Consider the following 25,731-nt stretch of genomic DNA (forward strand, 5'->3'; position numbering starts at 1 on the left):
CTTGCTGCAAAACCTGGATGAGCTGTTGCTCACGCTCCCTCCACTGCCATTGATTCCGGCGTGCTTCCCTCTGATCTGCATCAGGGCGAGCACGAAATCTGTCAGTCGGGCTCCAAGGGAGCTGACAGCAGATCCATCTGCCTTGCTGCCTCCTCAATGACAGCCTGCAAGCATAACTAAACCCAGTCACAGGGACAGAAACGCATTCTGACATATAATACAGAATAAAATGCACCTTTACAGGTGCTGGCTGCTTGAGCCAGGGCTTCACATATACACTCTGTAGGGAGTGAACACAACAGCTTTTGTCCCAAATACAGTTAAATTGAATGAGTGAATAGCCCCCTCATTACTGACCTTGCATGTCTTCCCCATGTGCTCCTCTGACACTCTACTTGCCCTTTGCAAGGCCCATCTACAGCATTTGACTCCTCTCACATTAATAAGCAAAGCTGCAATTTCTAAACTACTGCAAACAAAACTAGGCAAAGGATGAAAAATAATTACCCATGTCTCAGCCTCTAATATATTTGCATTGTTTAGACAGAGCAGTTAATCATTGGTAAGACCACAACATGTTATGTGAATTTGGATTATAACTAATACATATTGAGCAGAAGGTTATTAATTACATTTAAAAGGAGTATTTGATATTATTATTACTGAGAAAGTCAATGTAATTAATTTTATTACAATGCTCTTGCAGGATTCCTGTGGCAATACTGTGCTGTTTACTTTCAGAATCCTTTGTCTTTCGTTCAGAAAGGAGGTACTTAGGGCAAGTTCAAGGTACCATGAGCCAAAGTCCTATTCCCTTTAACACTCCTGAAGCACTGAGAGACACTGAAGGGGACCAGATCTGCCTTTTTAAACATTTTTATAACTACAGGGTAAAGTTTTCACACGTGTACAATAGTTGGTCTGCTGAAATGTTACTTATTCCCTTGGGTTGGGAATTGGCAAAGGACAGTCTCCATGTGGTCCTCCCTACAAAGCCTAAATCCCCAGAAAGGACATCTGAGGGAGGGAATTCATATCTTGGATTTAATTAGATTGCAGCATTTCCAAGTGTTGCCTCCCTAAAATAGCTCTTACCTGTACAAAATAAAAGCTTAGGGCACTTTTTTTTTTTTTACTAAAAAAGGCAATTGTATTAATTCAGCTGAATTTTGCATTGGAATTGTGCTATCATTTTGACACCTCAGTTCCCTGAAAGTTGCAGTAAAGGCTCTGCCACGCTCCATTTTGTCCCCATTTGTTTTGTATGTTATTACCTTGCCTTTGGCACAATAAAAATAATCTTTTAAAATAGTACCATAAATGGATTGACTTTGACCTTCTGAGTATCTTGTCAATAAAATAACAATGATAAACCGGTTCCAGAGTGCCACTGGCATAATCTTAAAGCAGAGTTATAATCTGAAAAGTGACATTTGAAAAATGATATCATGGGGAGGGGTCTTATTCTCTGTCAACAGTGTTGGATAAATTAGCTCTGGTTACAGTGCAAAGAGGTGATTTCGTTAACTCCTGAAACCAGGTTGTACAATTCCTGCTATGTGCTCTCTGCCTCTTACATCGTCATTAACAATTAAAGATTACTGCAGCAAGAAATTAACTGAGCCTTTTGTTGCCAATGCATAAAGCAGAGAAACACCTCAAACTCCTCCTGTGACCTGTGCTCTGCAATGCAAGCACAGCGAAAATGGACTTGGCCTCAGAAACAGCAAAGAAAACAAAGAAAAGGCCCTTTTTTCTACATGATCAGCCTTCTAAAAAACCACTAACTTCTAAAAGAGTCACTGCAAGACTTCTTTTTATCAGATGATAACAAACTACTGAATCTACTGTAAAAAAAAAGAGATATATGAAAATGAACAGGGCAGCCACTGTAAGCAAACCTACACTGAGGGGCAGCAGTTGTGATTCAAACTTTACCATGTGAGCACAGAGGCTTTGATGTATTTGGCTTTATAGGTACATGCCTCAGGCAAGTCTGAGCTGTGGCTTGAATAGTTGCAAGCCTAATGGCGACCCTAAAATCCCAGTACTCTTGGCTTTTCACCATTTCTTCTTTTCCTTTAAGCATTTCTTATTTTCGATGTTCTAAATGAGTGTTTAAAGGTATGTGAAGTGCACCTTATACTTGAGCATCAATTTATACAGTGAACAAAATGCTCATACATAACAGCCAACTAAAGTTTAAAACTACATCTTTTCAAACACATCACAAGGCTTTGGAAGCTCAAAATATTAATTTCTGAGGAGGAGTGATTCAGATGTCAATTCTTAAAGCTAGAGTGAGATCAAAACCTAGAGTGAGATCACATTAAAGAGATGAGTTTTGTAGTTCTGATTCAGTTATGAATAAAATCATAGAATCACAGAATGGTAGGGGTTTGAAGGGACCTTTAGAGACCATCTAGTCCAAATCCCCTGCAGAAGCAGGTTCACCTAGATCATGTCACACAGGAACGTGTCCAGGTGGGTCTTGAAGACCTCCAAGGAAGGAGCCTCCACACCCTCCCTGGGCAGCCTGTGCCAGGGCTCCCTCACCTCACAGTGAAATACTTTTTTCTTAGGTTTAAATGGAACTTTTTGTGTTCCAGCTTCATCCCATTACCCCTTGTCCTGTTGCTAGATACCATCAAAAAAAGGGATGCTCGAACCTCCTGACACCCACCAATTAGATATTTGTATATATTAACGAGATTCCTGTAGCCTTTTCTTATAAGGAAGATGCTCCAGTCCCCTGATCATCTTGGTGGCCCTAATCCAGATGGCTGAAATCCTTGTTACCAAGCTTCCAAACACAGTTTGCCTTGAAAATGAGCCCAGTCTTAAACCAAACTTGAACACAAGAGGCTATACTCCGCTTTAAGTGCTTATTAACAATATCTAATTGCATTAACTTACTTAATCATGGTCTTTTTCCACCCCTTCCAGCTCCCGAGTGCTCACCAGAGGGACACCACATCCTCCGCAATCCCCACCGCAGCACCAGGTTTGATTCACTGGAGCTGCAGCGAACAGCGGTTCAGGACCTGGTTTGTGACCACTCCTTGCCACCAGCATGGTACCGCTTCATGATTGGCAACAGGCCTGCAGAAATGCCAACGAGATGTATTGAAGTCAGTAAAACTTAAGCACTAGCCATGGTGAACTTGAACAAAGCCTTTGATATAATTTTCTTTTCCAGCCACCTCTACACTCTTACAGCCAGGAGAGTGCAATGGGGATAGTCAAGGAAAAACCACTAGTACTGTCATATCCAAGGGCACTAGTAAGAGACCAGGATGCCTATGGACTCTGAGGCATTATTCAAACATAAAATAAGGTGCTTTCCAACTCTAAAAAGAGATACTTAGTAATACATGTATGTCACCAGACAGGCAATTCTACTGCTTTAAGAATGAATTCTGGAACTTGACTCCCTATATAATTTAATGTGATTTAGGAATACATCATTATTATTAAATCAGAAGAGAAAACCCAGAAAAATCCATATTAAAAGAGACTCCTTAGTGATACAGAAGGAAAAGCTAAATGTGAGTCTTCTGTCACTATTACCATTTCTTGTATTATTTACTTTCCTAAGCATGCTAATGGCTTTCCAGAGGAAAAATATTCCACCACAGAAGACTACTCTCTAAAACACACAAAACAATAATTACCTGGGTTTATGTGTGTTTAATATGTATGACAATAAAGTTTAACTTGCAATCAGAGCAACTTGAGACCCTAACTAAAGCCATTGCAATCTCAAATGGCCCAGCTGCAAGAGGTTAGAACAATTTCAAACACACCGTTAAACAAAATCATTCAGAAAACAATAAACTAATTATAATAAATCACTTTAAAGATTAAATATTCAACCTAGAGTGCCAGGAAGTTTAATATCAGGCAATACTACTCTAGCTGGAGAACCTTCTCGAAATTAGCAAACAGTATTTCATGTCTATTTGGATCAGAATTGTGAACTTGTCACAAAAGAAGTATATCTTAATAATCTAATGTTACATGAAATGTTAAGAGATAATTGTTACTTCTGTGGGCTTTCTAACTCTCTCATACACCAACCATAAATCTCATCAACCTGAACAAATTGGCAGGATTGTTATTGAAATATTCATTTCATGCAGGTCATCCTTGAGCATCCTAATGTATTATAAAGTTTATTTTTACAAACTGCTCTCTAAGTGTGAATAGATCTATTTATATATATCAATTATTTAATATATCATTGTATTTCAGCAATTTGAAGTATGTAGCAACGCTCGGCTGTATGAGATTCCTTCCCAACAATGCACACTTTGTTTCTTTTAAGCTCCTCTCTGGAGTTTTTTTTTTTATTCAGGTTTGCAGAGCTATATTCATTAGTTTAGTTTCTTATCTTGCAACATAATTCTTGCTGTTGGTTTCTTCATTATCCTCTGAATGACAGTAAATCTCTTCTTCACCACGCTGATGAAGGATTACATCTGTTAGATGTCACAACTGGAAGAATATGCTGCTTTTAGATCTTCGCCTTCTAAATCTGTCTCTAGGTTCTATCTCTTCCACTTAATTAAATCATTGTTTAACTTGGTTTTCCATTTAATTTGAGAAAAAAAACCTCTGGAACAAAATAATTTAAATTAATAACTGCAGAGCTTCCACTCCTTAATAAGTGGTTGTTATTGGACATTCCAGCCCGGCTGGAGTGAGCTGATTTTAATTAATCAAGTCAAAGACAAAATCCTGAACAGACAGAAGAGAAAAGAGATCAAATAAAGCCCAACTAAACAGGTGGAGAGTTTAAAAGGACATTACTGCAGCACCTTGTAAAGTTTATGCCTTGTGATCTCCTGTTAATACCGGCCAGATACAATTAGCTGCTTATCAATGGATAAGATTAACTTAATTCACAGCAAAAGTAGGTAAGGATTCTTGCCACCCAACGGAGCTTAACAGGGATTTAAATCATAATGGAGATTTACAGGTCCTGCCCAGCTTGGGAAAGAGTTGCAGCATGACAAATGGCACATTCTGGGTGGACACGAGGGCACAAGGAAGGTGAGCTCCTAGAGTCAGCTACAGTTCTAGGGCAGGGGTAACTGATTCCTTCAGATGTGATCTCAAAACCTAGTTTCTGAATTTTGCCAGACACACACACACAAAAAGCTTCACAGTAAAAATTTAGTTTTATAACTGAAAAGTATGATATTCAACAGAGAGCAGAACCACCATAGAGAAAGTATGAGGGCCTCAGTCTGCAACCATGCCACAGCTAAAAGCCACAGCAACCTTTGCAATGAAAAACAAATAACAGCTCTTAAGAAGGAGCTTCTGGTCCACTAATTTAACAAACAAGTGAAAAACAAAGGGCAAAAACATGGAAGTAAACCACAGAAGGTTTTATGTCAAAGAGAGGGAAAATATATATTGTGTTCCTGAATTCTCCATCCTTTGAGTTCAACTGCTGTTCATAAACTTATTCCTCCAGTGGCAAAATACTTTTGATTGAAACAGCTTTCCCATTTAGGCTTTGCCTGCTGAATTTCTCGGAGGGTAATGAATGATCCTGACCTTCCTCCCTCTGTTTCTTCTTTGCATCTCCCCCTGTGTTCCCTGAGGAGGTACAGCAATTACCACATCCTGGGCATGCAGTCTTGGCCACAGCCACTTCCCCATCCAAAACCAAATCCTAGTAGAAAAGCAACACAAACTTGCAAATTTTACATCCCCAGGTATTGTGGCTGCTGCCTACAGATCACAAACAACAGTTTGCTCTTCAGGATCTGCCAAACTCACTGTGAAAGGCAAAAACACTAAAGGAAGAAAGCACTGGGAAGATTTTGCTTAGATTAAGGGAGTAAGAAACAATGCACAGGCATGGCCAGACTCAACAGTAAAATGACCTTCAGAGGAAGAACAAAAGTGACATAAACATTGAAGTCCAATAGAAAATCTATTAAAAATACAGAGAAGTATTGAACACAAAATATAGGGGAAATACACAAGAATACACATCAGTTCCAGAAATTCAGGCTTCTGAGTTAGAGTAGTATAAGGTATACACACACATCTGTGTACAGGTACATACAGGCAAGTGCCATGAAAGGAATGAACATTAAAAAGAAATGTGAGAGAAGACAATCCTCTAATGTTACTGAAGTTCTACTCTGCAGTCAGATAGCAAAAAATCAGCCTTTGGCTTACAGAAGAGCAGAGCACACTCCTAACCATAATGCAAATCCAAATGCCATGCCATGCTAACGACAGGCAGGCCCTGCAACAGTGTCTCACATCTCACTATGGAGTCAGAAATCCAGCCAGAAATGCACTTCTTCCTCTCATGTACCTGGGCACAAAGCAGCATAGATTATACGCTGCAACCTTATGGAAAAGCATCAATTAAGAATTTGATTATGCAAATAGTAATTGGTTGTGGACCCAGCAATAATACTCTCAATACTCTTCAATACAATTCATGAGTCAGCTTCATTACTTCTCAAAGTAATGGTAATATTTCCAGCTTTGAGTAGTCAGTTGCAAACAGCAAATGATAAGCTAAAGCAAAAGTGATTAAAACCAGAATCACTACTAGAACTGTCACTATCAAACACTTGTCCGCTGAAACAGAAGATTCCTTGTCCTATATTCCTTGAGCAGAGACATTAAAACAGATCTTATGGCACTAAGCACAAAAATCATTGCACACCCACTGCTGAGGTGAGACTCTGGTTCACCAGTCTCCACATCATCTGAAAAGTCAAAGGACCTCATCAGACACCAGTTCTTCCACAACACCCAGCAATACAGATGGCCCAGATGTATGGTTCAGCATTTTTGTGTGCACACACACAAAAATATGCCTACTGCCTGGACTGATAGGTACTTACTAGGTGTGTACACACGCATTTGCAAAGATACACACACACATACATAGGTACATACCTGCACAGTAAGCCCACCAACTCAAGTTCAACCTCTCCAAGCAGCTGCTGCTTCAGTTTTGGTTTCTTCCCCGTCTTAAGGCAATGCTTCACTCGGGTTCACTTTATTTTCTTCAGTCCTGTTGGCAGGAGCCTTCAAGTGACCTCTTGCACCATAGCAGAGGTCCACCAGCCTCCTCATCACTGCTGGAAGACAAATGCACGTGTCTGGAGGGAAGAACAGGAGTGCTTATGATGAAAGGCTGAGAGAGCTGGGGCTGGAGAACCCTGAGGGGTGATCTCATTAATGTTTACAATACGTAAAGGGTGGGTGTCAGGAGGAGGAGCCAGGCTATTCTCAGTGACGGCCAATGATAGGATAAGGGGCACAAGATGGAACATAAGAGGTTCCAAAGAAACACAAGGAAAAACTTCTTCACAGTGAGGGAGCACTGTAACAGGTTGCTGAGATGGGTTGTGGAGTCTTCTAAGATTCAGCAATTCTGTGAGTAGGACAATAGTTTCAGTTTTGTATGCTACTAATCTCCAGCAACCTCTGGTTCAGGGTCTTCTGACTTGGGTTGTATGACACCTTAAAGGGATTTCTTTCCCAGAAGCCAGCCTAGCCACTGTAATTTTTTTAGCATCTACAATCCTCCAGAGAGGATTTCTGCAGGTTAGTTATGGATTTGGAAATGCCCAGTGATGATACCTGCCTGTGACTGTACACCAAGATTACTGCCAAAATCCTCCTGCAGAAATTGAATTCTCCAAACGAGCAAAACCATCTCCAAATATCTATGTGCTCTAAATTCACGTAAAACTATAAATGTGGCATAAGAAGGGCAGGTTATACAGTCAGGGATGGTGTTTTCTCAACAGTTGCATTGTTAACAATATACATTGATTTTTACATATCTACTAAGCTGGAACACAGGCTCAAATGCTAATCTTTAGTGTGTAAAACAAGGTCATGTTAAAGCTTGTCAACCCTAACCTGCCTATGATGCTTCATATTATAGCCCCTGGAGAAGAAGAAGATGATTTACTTTTCCCAATGCTTGGTTTAATTCCCTCCTCTACTTAACCTGTTGTAGAACATTCTAAACTCACAATCAAAATACCACAGCTCAATTGCATACTACTAATTGTTTTACTTTGTATCAAGCTTTCTTTTCCTCTGGACCCACTTTGATTTGCAATTGTTTTATGAACTTAAAAGCAAGTGACATTTTCGAGGTATTATTTCCTGTTTCCATCTGTATTTCTTTTCCTTGCATGTGTACGTGAATACTCCAAGATCATAATGGTAGGTATGGTAAGTATGAAGAGGTTTTGTTTTTCTTATTTGTTTTTCAGGCATACAAAAAGCTTTCTGTAGAAATTACAATTACAGCCTCTATTGTTGAGAAGCATGTACTTAAAAGAAATACAAGACAGGCACTGGTTTAATTGCTACTACAGATATTCTTGACGTAAACTGATTTCTGTGGAGTTTGGCCTCAGATTGAAACAAAAAAAAGAGTCTTATTTAACTTACTACAAAGAAACTTTTAAAAGCTAAGGCAAAGTAAAGTTTTGAGTGGATAACAGATGCAAAATCACAATGCTTTAACTGCCAACCAACAGTACACCAAAAAGCCTTCCATCTCCATCTACCTAAAACAATGCGTTTCTCACATATGGTGCTGCTTATTTTTAACAGCATAATTTCAGTGCAATACCCAAGTGACAAGAACAATCAAGCTTGATTTCTTTGTGCAGTTATAAAGAACCTTAGATTGTTCAATCAATCAAACTCGTTGATTCTCCAAGCCCCAGCTAAATGGAAGAGACACCATTGGATTAAACAATAATGGTTTGTCCCATTGTTTTGGCAAAGGAGGAACAAATTTGTTGATGTTGTTTAGGTTTTCTGAACTGAATTATTTAACAGATTAGCTGCTGCCTAATTATGAATCAAAACTGCTTAATGAATGCTTACCTGCCACATAGAGGTGTTGCAAAGATTAATTAGGTAAGGTTTATGAAATGCTTTGAAGATTAAAAACACCACTTAATTATAACTCGATAAAGTATGGAAAGATACTGAGCAGTAGAGAAACCTGGCAACAGCCTACAAACTTCTTTCTGTGTTAGATAAGTTCTCTGTTGTGCAAGCTGTGTCACTGGATGCCTACTACAGATGCACTCAACGACTCACACTGAGGGTTTACAACAGTATAGTTTACTTCACTAACTTGCCATTGCATTGACCTGCAAGCTCAAGTAAACATGTCAGCTGAAGCAATCAAATGCTTGTGATCTCTTCTGTGGAGCGTTTATCAGACATCTACTGAAGGTCACTGTCCAAGACCCTGCCTAAAGATATGGAAGGGAGATGGAATCTGTAGGGAGAGAGAATATTTCTCATTAGGCCTACCAACACAGTCAGAAATAAATGGACAAACTGTGGCCACACACATTTGCCAGTGTCACTGGTGACATAGTTTACTTTCCTTCCAGCTGTGCAGCTTCCATTTTGAGAGAGAAAGGGTGGTATTTTGCACAGTACAGCAATAGTGGAGTCTATGTTATATAGATCACGTGGAGAACCTCAGCAAAGTCATGGTCTGAACCTCAGCACTGGCATCCCAACAGACCAGCTCCTGCCTACAAGAGACTCTGAGCATTTGCCCTTCTGTGGAGGCAGCCACATAATCATTTTGGAAATGCCATTGGATTACGGTGTGAGATTCCTACAGATTTGTGCTATTCCTAGAACAGCAATCTCTGTAGTTACTGCATGTAAATGTTATACCCTAAATGCCCATCATTTACTGCCTCTATATTCAACTTTCTGGTTACTCTCCAAAATGACTGCTACAAAATTTAATGCCAATTATGCCACAGCTGGGACTTGAAAATTTTGGCTCTTTGAAGTCTCTTCTCCTAGACTTTTTTTTATCACTTTTTTCTTTGGTTTCTTTTCTGTTCTTATCTCTCCCACTGGTTGAATACATGAATACAGATTCGCTTTTGCCTTCCCAGGTTTGTTTTTCTAATTGACAGAGGCCTCATGCAGCAAATCCTTTTGGCTAGCATGGGGCAAGTAGCCTGACTCAGATAGACAGCAGGATAGCTCAAAGTAGAAAAAAGCCTATGCATGTATGTCATAAAGCTCCCAGAAAAGAGAAATACTTGATTTATACCAAAATTCTTCCTTGACCAGCTTGGAATAATGGATACTAGTTTGTTACAGTACCTTGCTTTCTCACAGACTGTCTTTTCCTGGTTGCAAAATCAGTCAAAAGGGTTCCTTATTGCTTGTCATTTGTGCACGTTATAAAACAAACTACAAATGGAAATGGCTCAAATGGCTTCTGTGCAAGATTAGCCTGAACAAACACGGGGTTGTACAGGGGGCTGCAGGGGGTTATCAGGGAGCCTGCACACAGTGCTGGCCCCTGACGTCAGCAATGCTAATCCATACTTTCTCCAGCACTGAAATGGCTCACAGACTTGTGGTGAGGATAACTACTACAATGAAGGAGAAAATCACCCTCCTTTTATTTCAGCACATTATTTGTTTCCCTCAATGTGTGGACAGGGGATACAGACCCACTTTTACCTATAGATTGCATTTTGTCTTTTTACACAGCAAGAATGCACTTGTATCTCTCTCTTTATCTACATGGCCCACAGCACAGCAGATAGATGGGTGTCTCATTAATGAATTCATCTTTTCAGCACTGCTGCGAGGCAGGGAAGTACTATTACCATCTCAGCCTCCTCTGCTTCTGGTTTAGAGATAAGGAAGTGAGGTACATAAAGAGTGATTTGGCCAAGGTCAGGGGCAACAGACAGGGAAACTGAGGCCCTGTGATGGCCCAGCAGCCACACTCCCAGTGGAGCTGCACTGGTGTGTTGGGGCCAGTTACACTGGTAAAAGCAGCTTATTTCAAGCAACAAAATGCCCCTAGAAAATTGAGTATTTTTTCAGTTTGTTCAGGCATGGGTTTAAATGTTCCTTGAGATATGGGTGTTTGTAAGAGACTGAGTCACCCCAAAGCAATCAAGGCCATTCTTCAGCAACTGAATGTGAGTAAATGGTGGCAGCAATGCTTTGCAGCAGGTGTTAGCAGCACTGGGATAGCTTCCCATGGCATGAGCAGTGCCAGCATCCCTCCTCCTCAGGCAGCTAACACCATGGGGGTCAGTGGGAGCAGGACAGTGCCCTGGGAGGGATGCATAGACTGCACTGTATCTGTTCACCACACTATTTTCCTTGAACACTTCCTATGAGCTTGCACTCACCCATTGAGCCCCAGCACTCCTTCACCTCCTCTGTTCTGTGCTCTCCTGCTCTAATTCTTCCCGGCTTATGGGGTTCAAAGCTCCTACGAGGTAAACCTACAAATATCTGCATCTTAATGTAATTAGAAAAATAATGATTCAGTCCAGTAATTTTTACTCATATGTGCTGAGGCACTAAAGTCAGCAGTTACCTGGAGGTAGTGGGAATTCAAGGTGCAGGTATCTCATCAAGAAGATAACATTGAGTACGAAGCAAAGACCACTGAGAGCCATCTGCAGCTCTTCTTTTCTGTGCCCATCATTCTTCCATTGCAGAGAGTACTGCACGTCTGGATGATGTTTGCTCCACTATTCTGTGTTACTACAAGTGTTTGTTCATAAATGAGCTTTGGACACACGTTACTTCACATTACCTCCTTTCCAGGTCAGAAGTTCAGTGAGATGCAACAAATTCCCAGCCTCTGTGCTTTTCCCAGCACAGAAAGCACTGATGTCCCTTAAAGCCACAAATAAATAAGCAGAACAAATCTCTTTAAAAGTTGTACAGAACATGGCTTTTAAATAAAGGGATTCATCTAAATTTCCCTGTCAAAGCATTTTCAGGCTAATCCCCCTCTTCTCCTTCACCAGCATGCTGCTCCTCCACAGAGACCTGTTGTGCTGAGCAAGCTCCAGTGCCTTCCCAAGGACACTTAGCACATGGGCACCTGGATGGGAGGGCAAGGACAGGACCTCTGTTCAGCCACTGTAGCATTTCAGGGGAAAAAATACAGGCTTTGGACAATTTTAATGGCCTCTCTGGAATCCTTGCTTTTAGAAGCCTGACAATAACTAGTTCCAAAAGGAAATCATACCATGTCAAGCCATATGCTTTATTTTCTTCACATACCTTTCTTTTTCTGGGTGTGCAGCCCCCAGTGCCCCATCCACACTGTCTGCCTTGTATAACTCCCAGGTAAAATTCAAACTGCAGGAGGGCACTGGTGCATGACAACAAATTTATCCTTTGACTTTCACTGCTTTGCCTGCTGTCACAAACAACATTTGATCTTCAAAAGTGAAGCAGCAAACCTGAGCCAATGAGGAAAAAAAATGGTGGTTGGGGTGGGATTGGGTTTTTTTTTTCCTCTCCCAATATGGTATACAGCCAAATGTTCACATCAGGAGGAACCATGTCCCCCTCAGAATCAGCCTGTGAGAGAGAGTTCACTATCTCTAGCTGAAGAAATGCAAAGCAACAGCAGTGGTCACGCTCTGTGAAACATGGCTCATGTCTGAGAGTAAATGATTGTCAGTATTTGGCAATAATATTTCAAACTTCATCTCAAATATCTGTATGCTCTACATATTGGCAAATGATAGGTGACTGCAGAATAATGAGTGACCATTGTAATTGGCTGTGTATACTTTATTAGGCTCCAATTATACTTAATCTCTTCACTGAGGTGCTTAAATTAAATACAGCTTTGCATAACTATGTCCTTTTAGTCTGTGGAAAGAGCCTGGTAGGCAGAGAGAGCAATTGAGATCGGAGATGCCTGAACATCCATCTGTAAGTTGGGAAAGGTAAATCTGGTGCAGCCTCTCTCAGATAAAATATCCTCCTTCAAACCATTTAGGACCAACCCCTTCTGCTTTGGGGGTTCCTATGTTCAGGGTGTTTGTGGAATCTCTTAATAAAGTCTGAAGGTCAAAAACCTCCAGAAAATTGGATCAAATCATGTATATCCTGCACGTGTTTTATAAGTCTTGCATATGTATTTCCCTTCAAGAACAAAGGACTTGGTGATCTTTCAATGTCCTTTCCAGCCCTTGAGATTCTGTGATTTGAGAGCATCAAAGCACAAAGACGTGTCCAGTATGTGCTGGAGGGGTAGAGATGAAGCTGCCAGGACAATAGCAGCTGAAGCTGTAGCTATTCTGGAGGAAAGTGCTGCTGTGTGACGCTCTGAGCATAGCAGTGTCATGCTTTGGGATGGTCCTAACATCATTTTGCCCCTCATGTTCCACCAGCCTTTGTTGTCTTCTGCCACAGATGAAGCAGGGCTGCAAAGGGCCAGCTGATATGGCCCAAAGCATGGTTTCCAGAGATGTGACAGTCTGTTTTCATGCTTTCATCTTTTCCATGCAAACTGACCAAAAATAAGGGAAAATACTTTGGAATTCAGCTATTGTGCTGCTTGACAATTTTATCTATGTAAAATCCCCTCTCTAAACTGAGCAAGACATTTTCATCCCCACCTACACAGCTTTTTCACTGACCCTCCAGCTTCACCACTGTCAAATTCTTGGGGTTAGTGATTCTCCACGGAGCCTTACCGCATTTGCTGTAAACAGTTTCTTTTGTGTGCATCCTCAGATGAATAAATGTGGGACACAAGCTCCAGTGTGGCTGTGGCTGAAGTCTGAATCCCTGCCAGTTCCTGGTGAGAGCAAACGGCTCACGGCCTGTGCTACCTGGCAGGTCTTCTTCGGGGGCACCAAGGACTGCTGCTTGTTTCGGATACCCGTCACCGTCAGGAACTGCGGTGAATTCTTTGTGTATCTCCTGCAGCCTACTCAGGGATGCATGGGTTACTGTGTAGAAGGTGAGGATCCATAATGTATTTATCAATAAGATTGCATATGCCTCCCTGGCTGTGTGTTCAAAAGGTCCTGGTATTGCAATGTACATCTCTGTGACCTTGCAAGTCAAGCATCGCTCCCAGTAAGACGCAGACCGTGTAGGAAATAAATCAGAGAGTCCAAGGTGTTCCTGAAGAATAGCTATTATTACTAGTGCAAAATGTAATCTGGTGTGTGTTACTGAGGTGTTCTTTGCTTGGTTACAGTTCATGGGTAACCTTTCCTATTGTCTTTGGCTCCACTTTGGTTTGAAGTTGCACAGCCAGTGAGCAGAGGCATCTTGGTTCTATTGAGGCACCGTATCCAGGATACTGTATCTAAGGTCTGTTCTTATCTTCAATAATGAAGTATCCCCCCGCAAAAAGAAGATAATTCTGAAACTCTGGAATGAAAGAAAAAACTCTCCAAACTGATAACATCTTTTCCATGACATTTATATAATTATTCTTGTCAGAAATAATTTTCAGCCTACTACAAGAGATCTAACCTCTGTTCGGTAGCTAGGAAACAAAGGAAGAGCAGAAAGCAATTGCTCACTCAGTTAAACCTCCTGAACTTCGGAGCATGTTCAGGTGCATAAAGATTTAGTCAGAAAAGGTAGTTTTTTCTCAAAAGGAAAAAAAAAAATTACCTTTGTGCTTTCCTTTCAGCATTCTTGGACAGAGACATGACACGCTGAGAAAGGAGGGTTACCACCTTTCAATCAGGCAAACTTCAAGTTCACATCAATTTTAAAGAGAGAGAGAAATCTATTTTATTATCTTTATCAATATTTTAACATTCCTACATGAAGAATAGGGAGGGGGAAAGGGTCAAAGACAGTGAGATTAATTCACTGTTTGAAATTAAAAAATATCCATTAAAATAAATGAAACTGCTTCTTAATTTTCGTGACCCTTTCTCAGAAATTACCTTTTAACCAAATACAGTCATTTTCTGCTTTAAGCCTGGCTTGGTTTTTTTAAACCATACAATTCCCACTACTCTTGTTTGATGAATATTTTCCCAATACCTTTTGAGTGATTAGATTTATCCTTTCTGTTCATCCACACGTATTTAGGCATGTCAACCTGCTTGCCTTTTTCATAAAATAAAGTCCATCTCTTCCTATCTACCCAAAACTAGTGGCTGTTTGCCTTTTGCTTACCACTGCTGTTGAAGTTTCACAGCCCTCCTAGGCCTTTCAGTGACGTTCAGCTCTCCTGAGTCTTTAACTTCTTGCCTTAAGGATGCTTTTGCAGTATTGTGTATTGGATGAAAACCACTTGAAGCTGATCTTTTTTTTTTTCCTGGGGGTTGTTAACTCACTGTCTTAAATTCAGCTGTGAACATTGCACCAGAGGAGCTTCTACACAGCCCTGGAGCTGGGCCCAGCTGGCATCGTCACGGCTTCTTGCCGGGGTCAGTCCCCCAGCCACATCCACTGGAGATTCGGGAAGAGGACACTGGTCAGCACTTGTGAGCTGCAAAACAAAATGAATTTAAAGCTTCATAGCTTGGCAGAAAGGGCACGGCTGGGAAAAGCAGCGTACGTGCTTGCAATTCCACTCACGTCCTCCCATGAGCTGATCACCTAACTTTGTCCTTCTGGAATAATTTCCTGCAGAAAGTCTTGATGTGAACCACAGTTTGAGGCAGCTTCCCTTAGAAATAAAAGAGAAAAGGATAGAAACAATTGGCCTGTGTTCGTATTTTAAGTAACTTGTTTCTTTTCCTTACCTCTTGTTGTTTGCCCTGGACAGATGTTAACATATTTGTTCTCCATTCTGCTACAACTGCCTCATACCTTATTCTCCTGGGCTTCCATAATATTTTCTACACTCCTCAAAACAAAGAAAGTTACTTAATTTATCCTTTTCAAGGCATCTGAACCAGCTTCATGTTCCATTTGAGTCTAGGTCTCTAGAGATTAAAGAACATCATCCTAGAGTATTATACATCTTTTTGTTTCTGCTTTCTAGATGATTTTAACAGGAGGAAAAGTTTCAGACTTCATTACCTATTGAGGCCTACAGAAAGCAGGATTTCTTTTTAGAGCAATGGCACTATTCTGGGCAGAGGGAGACTATATTGAGCAGACTCAGACTAGGTACGTCCTAGAATAACCTGAAAAGGATCTCCACCCCATGTGAATGTGGGCTGAGTGCTCTCTGAGAGTCTGGTTACCTCTGCAACATAATGATTTCTCCTATCTCTTCTGCACTTATTGCAAAACTTGGATCAAAAGGCTGTGTTCCAGGGGAATGCAAAGCTGATGGCCTTTGCCAGGGTAATTAATTTGTATTAACCCGAGTGCTTCATTTCAATAACATTTCTCTTAACCGCAAAGTAATTTAAAAACAAAACACAAAACCAAACCCAGGTCAAATGTTATTACAGCAGTGGGTAGTCAGTACACAATGAGTAATTATTGCATTTTGTATGAAGCACACTTCTTGCTTGCACAGTTAATCAGAAGAATATAAAACGTAGCGCTCCTCCCGTGTTTAGCCATACCGAAACCTTCCCGAGTGAGCAAAAGGCAATACTGGAACAATGCTTCCTGCCACATCTTTCTTTTGTTTCCTTCTTCCAGACAAGCTCACAAGCCTGGCTCTGCAACCAGTGATAACTCCTGAGGTCATGCGGGGCCGAGTCCACCTGAAGTGCACCTACAGCCGCCCACCATCGCGGCCACTGCTGCGGTACACGGTGCTCTGGTCACGTCTGGCCACCCCTGGCAAGAAGGAGCAGATTCAGCTGGACACCACCCTGCAGTCCTTCTCCTACATAGAGATGAACGGAGTGAATCTCAGATTGGGAGACACGGTAATGCGACCTCCTGCCTTCAGCTGAAAATGTAAAGGTCAAACACTCAGGGGAATCAAATCCTCTCCTGAAATCTTTGTTGTGTTTCTATCAGTACTGCTCCTCACTCATTATAGTTACCCCTACTAAGAAAATGATACCGCAACTGTTTTGGCACAAGATTGTTAAACAGCATTTACCAGATTCAGGATGTGTAACACTTCTCTGAACTGCAGTGAGTTCACAGAAGCTATTCATTTGGCTATTTGCTAAAGCCAAGCTTGAAGATTTGCACTTACATTACAGCTTGAATACCATGAAGTTGGTATGAGTAGCAGGGTACCTGTGCCTGAGCCGATTTGTACTTAGTATTTTTTTTTGCATCTTGCAGCTGCAAGGATTTGCAGCAGAAGCAGGCTCAGCTCAGCTACTCAATAATTTTTACACTCATGGACCAGAGACACAATAACATCTCTTCACAGAAAAGGAGGACGGTACATTTTTAAATAGAGGGAGGTTTATTTTATGGTCTTTTCCATAGTGTTCTGCCTCTCTGATTCCAAATTCTTGGTTCAATAGCATACTGAAAGATAGAGTTCATTACAAAGCAATCTTTAAGAAGTATATTTGATGGCTTACATAGCAACACAGATCTAGTTTCAACAGCAAGCAACAACAAAACAGAAGCCAATACAAGATGTGAAAAAACAAAAATTGACTCGTGTGCGAATTCACGGCCATTCGTGGTACAGAAACAAGATTTTTAAAGTTAAACTGGGTTCATAACTTTTAAAGTCAGGGAGACATTAGTGATGCTGTAACAAACTGAAAGTATAAACAGGGATAATGGCTTTGTGCTAAAAGTAGGTTGGAAATAGTCTTGTCATTTTGCAGCTCTTAGAATCATAGAATGGTAGGGGTTGGAAGGGACCTTTAGAGATCATCTAGTCCAACCCCCCTGCAGAAGCAGGGTCACCTAGATCTCGTTGCATAGTAATATGTCCAGGTGGGTCTTGAAGACCTCCAAGGAAGGAGACTCCACAACCCCTCTGGGCAGCCTGTGCCAGGGCTCCATCACCCTCACAGTAAAATAGTGAGAATGCAGTAAAATAGTGGAACTTTTTGTGTTCCAGCTTCATCCCACTACCCCCTGTCCTGTTGCCAGCTCTTCTTTGAGAAATTTAAGATATTTTCTAAGTGTGAATAAGATTTTTCTAGTTCTTAAGAGGTTGTGTCATTTATAACAGCAGCACAGTCTAGATAGCTTTTCTTCCTCATTTCTGCTCATAATTATGCCTCCTCAGTTCAGAACCTGACTGATGCTGTCCTCCCTTACCATATAACGAGGCAGACAATTCTGACGGTTTAAGACAAGTTTGTGTTACAAAGAGATATTTTCATCAAAATAATTTCACTTTCAATCACTTCAAATCCAGTTTTTACAATCCTGAGAGATTCAGAGGAAATATCGTTCTGTTAACTAGTAGCATCATCCAAATCTTTGTAAGACTATTTTCATTATATTAAGCTTTCAGTAAGCCCTTCTTTGTCCTCTGCTGAAGCTACATGTTTAATTTAGCGGGTTTAGTGAGACTAAAATGTTCTCTTCCTTGCTATACTTTTTTTTAAAGGTCTTCATGGCCTATTTGACTAATTATAAGTATCCATAAATCATCACTGGTGAAGACTAAGCCTCAACTCTAACTGGGAATTCAATTTTACATTAGAAAGATCTGAAAAATCATTTTACTGTGCCTGGGTGTCTTTCACCTCCAGTGGTGTAAATCTGAAACAACTTAGTAAGTGTTGGTAGAGTTCCCACATAGGAAAGGTGATACCACTAAAGGGAGAGTCAAACCTGCAGGATCAAGCTCTGCTGCACAGAGGTAGTTTGTAACTTCTACCTGTCCACAAAGAACACAGGTGGAAGGCTTTTTTTGTTCAGGCAGCTTTAGAAGGAGGCCAGATCCTCACTGGTAAAAGCCATATGAGAGAGGAGACAATGAACTGGAGGTACTTTTCAGTCCTCTTTCCCCTTCTCTGTGCACAGCCCAACAGTAGCATCCCCATGTCTGCATGCTCCCAGGGTGCGTGAGTGGCATTCAGAGCAGAGTTTTTCTCCCAGGATGCAGAATTTGCAGCATTTTGAAAACTGGTTGCTTTTTTAACCTAATCTTCATCTACCTGAGTTTGGTCTCAACGCTTTTATAGCCTGAAATCAGTATCTTCTCTGTTCTCTCCTTGAAAAACAACAACTACAGCCAAGAGAGAAGACTTTTTGTCTTTTAATCACCTTTTGGGTGATTGATATCTATACTACTTTTCATCTGTCAAAAAGTCTCCAGGTAACAGCTTAGTCACATAATAGAATATCTATTGATATATTTTAATACACAGTCAAGCCTTACAGAAGAGTTGAGATTTACTGGCCAGCATTTCTGAACTTGTATTGACTAAACAGCCAGTTATTTTTTTAATAGTCATCATGTGTGCTTTTCTCCCCCATCTAAGGGCTCCATTTTCGTTACTTCAGACAGTAATGTTGGCAGTATAATGTTCACAAAACTATTGCAGCCTTAAATAAATCTATAACACGCTGCTATTTCTATAGAAACACTGAAAGAAGCCTACTCCATCTGATATGAAAATCCTGGCATTCCTAAGCCTTATTTATGCGATAGTGACAGAGGTCACTTCATTCCCTGAGGCATAGCCATCTATAAATTATAGCAGCACACAGTGAGTAATGAGTTATGCTAAGAAAGAAAGGTGTTTAGAAGAAAAGCGTGTAGATTTTGCTCAGCACAGCAATCCAAAAGTTCACGTGGCAAGGAGCAACTGTCACTGTACATAAACTATGTTGCACATTGCAAAATAAAAGTTTAAGTAAAACTGGCCATTCAGAGCTACATGTGCTAGAAGTGACTGCTTTGCATGGCACTCTGCAACAACAGAAGAGTATGTCCCAGACAAAAAGAGACTAAATCAGTGCCTAACTATATTACACAAATAATTTACACTCCCAAGGGAAGAGGTGTAAAATTTCCCCCTGTTTAAGTACTAATGCCATCCCTGGCATCCAACACTGGACTTGACAAAATCAACAATAGGAAGACCTGTCTATTTGTAGGTCATATCTGAGTTGACAGTTTCTTTCTCAGTCTTCAGGTAGAAAATGAGGAGCATTCCCAAAGAAAGAGCTTTGGCTGAGCTTGAACAGAGGTTTTAAAGCAGAAAGTCAGAGAGGTGATGAGTAAAACTCTGCAGCTCGTAAGACATCTTGCTATTACCATGGGAAAATTTCTTTCCTTAGCAGATGAATGACCTACAGTCAGCTTCTCCATGCTCTTTGACCATTTGGCAACTGGAAAGAGCTGCCTTCTTTATATATAGCGAGTAGCAAAGCGACTAGAGCTGGACCTCTCACAGCTTCAGGTCATGCTGCTGCACCGGCTCCCTTCCTTCTGCAGCCAAGAGCCCATCAGAAGGAGCTTTAAGGCCTAGTTGTTTTAATTAACTGAAAGTCAGATCCCCGCTTCCCCTGTCCTGCTAACCCTTCTAGAAAGCCTTTCCAGAGACTTTGATCCTACCTCTTTCTGCAAATACCTACAGCCACCTCATTTCTTCCAGCTAATCATAACTTTTTTTCCCCCCTTCTGGTTTTGCTAGAAATGCCATCCCTCAGCTCTGTTCATCAAGGTTGTAAACCACAACTCCCAGCAGAGTGACTCTTTGAGTCTCTTTAACCCCAGCCCATTAGCTTTTAATAGTGCAGGCAACAGCAGCTCCAAGGCCTCGATAGCTGTCATGAGACACTCTTTCACCTGGCAGGATTGATTCTCTGCCCAACCCTTCACCTGTAAGCCATGTGTGTGACTGAGTGACTCTTACCCTTGCAGCCCCAGCCTGCCTTTTGACATGGGTGATGTAGCGAGGGGCATGGATCCAGTCCTGGAGTTTTTAGAGGTAACCATCCACAGCTTAGGCACCTGCACCTTAGGAGCAGCAGGCAGACTTCCCTGAATGTGGAAAAATCAGCCCTTCTAAATGGTACCTTATGTGGAGAAGGGAGTTTCCATGGGTGGACAATGTAAATTACTGGCTGGAGCAGCATCTCTGAATTCCCACACTTCTCAGGAGATCAGACATTTCAGTCAGGAAAGTGCCTCCATCTACTTTTTAATCCAAACCTTCAACTCTTACTGAGATGTACCTGGCTGTATGTAAGTCTTTGAAAGAATCTGTAGGCCTCTGGCACTACAATATAGCTCAAGTCCTTGCTGGAGAGAAGTGAAATGGGTAGGTGGTCCTCCCAGCTGTGAGCTGCATGCATGTTCTGTCCTTCCCAGGGGACAGACGCTACACTAGGAGAGGATGCAAAGAGTGGTATCTGCATTTGTTTATTTTCTCTAGTGATAAATAGGTAAAACATACCATGCTGGTAGGCAGACCTAAGCCCAGTACTCCCATCTGCCAGCTCTCCCTGTTTTGAGGGCAAGTGCCATTGCCCCTAGACACTGACAAAATGGGTGGTGGCACTATTTCTGCCAGCACTTTCAGAAGCTCATGGCTGAGGCTGGCCTTTCTGAGAGTTCATGAAGTCATCTGGCAAACCTAGGAGCATGCACAGGTACCTGACTGATGAGTAGGCATGGGTTTTGATTGCAAAACAAGTATCTCCATCTTTTGCCCTTGGGAATTCAAACCCTTATCTGAGCAAGTCTGGGAAAGACTGATGAAACTGGAAGCATGGCCATGCTAGATGTGCCAGCAGGCATCCCCATCCATGCCCCAACCTACATTCCCCATGCTACATTGTGAAGTAATCAATGGAAAAGCGTGAAACTGGAGATGTTTTTATCCTCAAAATTTGTGTAAACAACTGACTGGGGGAGCATTGTATTCTGAGAGCTCTGGGGAAAAAAAAAAAACCACAATATTTTTGAGGTGCAAGAGGGGGAAATTTGCTGGGGATGTCTTAAAATATATCCCCAAATTGTTTCCCAGAACTACCCAACCCTCACCAAATTAAAGACTGAGTTCTGCTTTTAGCTAAATATGCTGCTCGTGGGGTTCATGACAAAATGAGAAGGAATATGAGTCCATGTAAGGGCAGAAATCTGCTCCAATACACAGGAAAGGAGAAAGTTCTTAGCTACCAGATTCTGATCAAAAAAAGGCTTTTGTGCCTAGAAATAGTTTTGTGTCCTATGGGAAGATGTGCCAGTGCACAGGGGAAAGAGAGTAGCCCACATCCAGAAGCAACCTGGTCATAGGGCACTCTTACATTTCTGTCCCTTTAAAAGGGATGATGAAAATATATAGTTTAACTTTTATTTTCTAACAGATCTGATGAGTTTGTGGAAAAATACTGCCTAACATGTCATGGCCATCAGCATGCTGCTGTCAGTGATGCTTTTATCTCTTTGCTTTAAAAAGGCTGCATCCTGAGCTGGAGGGGTGGGGGGGGGAAGAAAAGAAAGAAAAAGTTGATTACAGAACTGGAGAAAAAGAGATAGTATTTAGCTGAAGGCAAAAAAAAACCACCCTCCTCAGAGCAACTATCATAATAATTATGTGACAAACTGTCAACCTGTAGCTCAGTAGCCGATGAACGTAGCTGCTGATTGTGAAGTGTACACCTAAGAAGGTAAAGGCACTACAAAGAAGGAGGGATGATACCAAAGACAAAAATAAAATGTAGCTCATGACAGCTGTCTGTACATTTCCAATCTGCAAAGTTTAAGCTAATCTCCAAAAGTGCTGAAGATAGAACTGGAATGAGCTGAGGGTCAAACAATACCTCAGAAGATCATTACAGAGTAAATTTTAATGTTCAGCACTTAATCAAGAAATAATACCTTTAAAATACATCTATGTGAGAATACACAATGCTCTCAGGGAATGGGGCTGGATTCTGACGTTTCCCAGAATGTTACTTTGGGGAGGATCACTGGGAGATGCCTGGGTCGATTCCAGGCATCCTTGTGCATGACCCTTCTGCTTCACATTACAGCTCCCTCCTGGGCAGGAGCTTGTGTGTCATGCTCAGAGGCAAATCTCCCTGGGAACACCTTTGGTAAAAAGCATTGAAGCCAAGAGTGCAAACAGCCCAGCAAGTGTTAATATAGTATCTGCAATGCAGGTGCACTCAATTTGCTCAATGAGCTCTGCAAAGGGATTGGTGTTTTACCTTTTTTAATAGGGAAAATATCCATTATCTGAATTCTTTCCCTGTTGTCACCACTTTGTCAGATCCCAATTTTGCAGACTCTCCTCGTGTAGGAGAAGCAGTAGGAGGAAGATCAACACTCACTTTCTGCCTTCCCAGCAGAAGAACTGTTTTGAAAACCATGTAAACTGAAGACAAGCCTTTAGGGAATGCTTGGAGATAATAAATATCTAATGATAACAGGGGCTTATTACCTTGAGGAGACAATGGCTCGTTCTCCTTTGGAGGCACTCTGGCTAATAGCAACATATCTGAGGAATTTTGACTGTAAAGTATCCTGTGAGGCCCTCATCTCTTTTTTTTCCTCCTCAGTACAACTTCAAGGCTTCTGTTTGATTAACAGAACAAATAATGCCATTTTCACTGTTCCAAACTGTCTGGAACTGTCAGTAAAAGAGTGAGAAACTTTATAAAGTTTAAAATGGCCTAAAAGGCACCCAAATCTGGGACTGAGCTGGACTGGAAATAATCCACCTGAAGAGCAGAGTGGTACAAATGTCACTGCATTGCCCATGGGACATTTCTCTTGTGCATGAATGAGTTAGGAAAAGGATTCCTCAGTTTGGAGGAAAATCACAACTTGGTGGTAATGAAGAGGGATTTTGAGGGTGGCAAAAGAAATAATCCAGAGTTATACGCAACTCAGGCCCACCTGACTATATGAATATGGGAATATCTAGGTTTTGAATCTGTTTTGGCCGTGAGGGTCATGGCTGAGTTGGTAGGTGAGAATGGGTAAGAGTAACATAGACAAAAGGTGGTGCTGGAAAATCCATCCAAAGTTTATCACTACGGAAAGTCAATAAGATAGGTCTGATTCCTCCACATGGGTTACTTGAGGCTTAAAAAAAGGCAGTAGCTATAAATATGCCATCTGACTATTTGGAATTGATTTAGTATGTTAGAGTCTGTTACTCGATTTCCAAGAGGAAGCTAAAAAAAACTATTCAGAAATACAGTTTCAGAGCCCACTGTTGTTTGCTTTAAGGGAAGTTTCTGTAGCTTAATCTTATGATCCTAGAAATGATGTTAGCAGTTCGAGTTTTCTGAAACCAATGAAACATTAAGATGGCAGATGGTGTGCAGGCTCAGCAGAGATAAAGGTTGCATGACTGTGCTAGGAATAAAACATAAATGGGCTGGTACATTGGTTTTGGTGGAGTTTTTTTTTTGAGGGATTTTTGTGTTTGATTTTTTTCTTTACAGTATAAACCCTATAGGCACATCTGCATCATCTTCTTGTAATGCAAGAAGGAAAGAAAAGAGCTTCTTACATTGGTGACACAGTTTCTGAGACCAAATGACTGTCAAACTATTTGAAATTGAGAAAACTGCTTACCAACACAGTACAGAAAGAGGATATTTGATCCAGTGGACAAAGTGAAGTCTGAGATCCCAAGGGCTAATATCCTACTTGTGACAGCAACATCTATGAGCAACCTAATTCTCCCTAATTAAAATGAGTTAATAATACAAACCAAGGTGCTTGAAAAACTGCAGAAGAAAACACATTGTAAGCACTCAGGGTTGTTAATTGTTGAGACAGAAGCCATGTTTCATTGCTTATTAAATGCAACATAAATTCTTCCAAGTCTCAAGATTCACACATAAACATTTTTAAAGCCTAAACCTCCCAGGTATGTTTCAATAGTAGGGGGGAAAAAAAAAGCTGAACAACTCAGGAAGATGCATAATTATATGAGTTTTCTTCAGAAAAGCTATAGCATAATGCTGTTTATTTATTACAGGTCTTTTGCACTGTCACTGCTTTTATGAGGGATGCTCCCGAGCAGCAGTCACTGCCTGAAGAGAGCAAAGGTTTCTATGCTGGGATTAAGGTAACACCAATGACCCTGATTTACTGACTTGGCATATCTCCAGGGAATATTTACACATTAACTGACATGCTCTGCAAAACAAGAGGCAGAAACATAAGCCCTGATCATCATAACCAGTGCTACTTTGCTGCTTTTATGTTCACTTTGAGAAAATGCCTTCATAAATTATGTGGCTTTCGGTCTATTTGTAACATAGCCTAAAGCACCCATCAGCACCCTGTGCAGGTGTTGGCACTAATGCATCATAAAAGCAAACTGCAAACATTTTCTTAATTGCCAGGAATTTAAGTATTTTGACAACAATTTCACCTTACAAAGTTGAAAAATGTTAATCTGAAGAACATTGCTATTTCGCAAGCAAACAAATAGTTTCAGAATTGATTAAAACACTCAAATATTAGCATTATTTCATGTGTCAAAATGATCTAAAGGTTTTATTTTATTTATCAGTTTTTACCAGAATCACTAGAAATTGCAGAGGATGGCAAGGAGCATATTTTGACTATTCTGAGCACTGTACCCATTGCCTGTCCTGGGCACAACAACTCCTGTAAAATTACTTTGCTGTTGAGTACTGAGGATTTAGGTAAGAGTTTTATGTATCAGCATCAAATCAATGTGATTACTATTTCCTGTATTTGTTACAATGAATTCCAATAGAAATTACAAGACTTAAATAACAACAAAGGGCAGAAGGCATAAAAATCAACAAACTAGGCCATATATATATAATCTTGCAAAAGAAAAATAGATGATAGCATCACTCAAGTTTTGGGAAGAAAAATAAACCTGTCCAGCAATAACCTCACTAGTAATCCATTGAGGTTTATGGATGAAATAACTATGAGAAGAATAACTTATTTAAAATTCTGGAAGTATAAAATTCCATTTTGAGGGTTTTTTGTAGCAGCTTTTTGTCTAAGGTAGAATAATTTAATTAATTATCAGAAAGCAGCTCACCTGCAGATTTATTATTCAGTAAATGTGTACTAAAGCCTTTTTTCTTTCTCTTGCTGGCTTCCAGTTTTTGTCTAAC

At 40.8% G+C, this 25,731-nt stretch overlaps 1 protein-coding gene across 1 annotated transcript in view; it reads left to right on the forward strand.

Moving 5' to 3' along the window:
• Positions 1-25,731, forward strand: part of LOC133626382 (von Willebrand factor D and EGF domain-containing protein-like) — a 182,898-nt gene that overhangs the window by 36,395 nt on the left and 120,772 nt on the right. Inside the window, exons 2-6 of the mRNA XM_062005149.1 lie at positions 2,947-3,131; positions 13,573-13,801; positions 16,414-16,646; positions 24,606-24,695; positions 25,146-25,281. Coding sequence (XP_061861133.1) covers positions 2,947-3,131; positions 13,573-13,801; positions 16,414-16,646; positions 24,606-24,695; positions 25,146-25,281 — 873 coding nt within the window. The remainder of the gene's footprint in view (positions 1-2,946; positions 3,132-13,572; positions 13,802-16,413; positions 16,647-24,605; positions 24,696-25,145; positions 25,282-25,731) is intronic.

This window comes from Colius striatus, chromosome 11, assembly GCF_028858725.1.
Source record: "Colius striatus isolate bColStr4 chromosome 11, bColStr4.1.hap1, whole genome shotgun sequence".
NCBI lineage: Eukaryota > Metazoa > Chordata > Aves > Coliiformes > Coliidae > Colius > Colius striatus.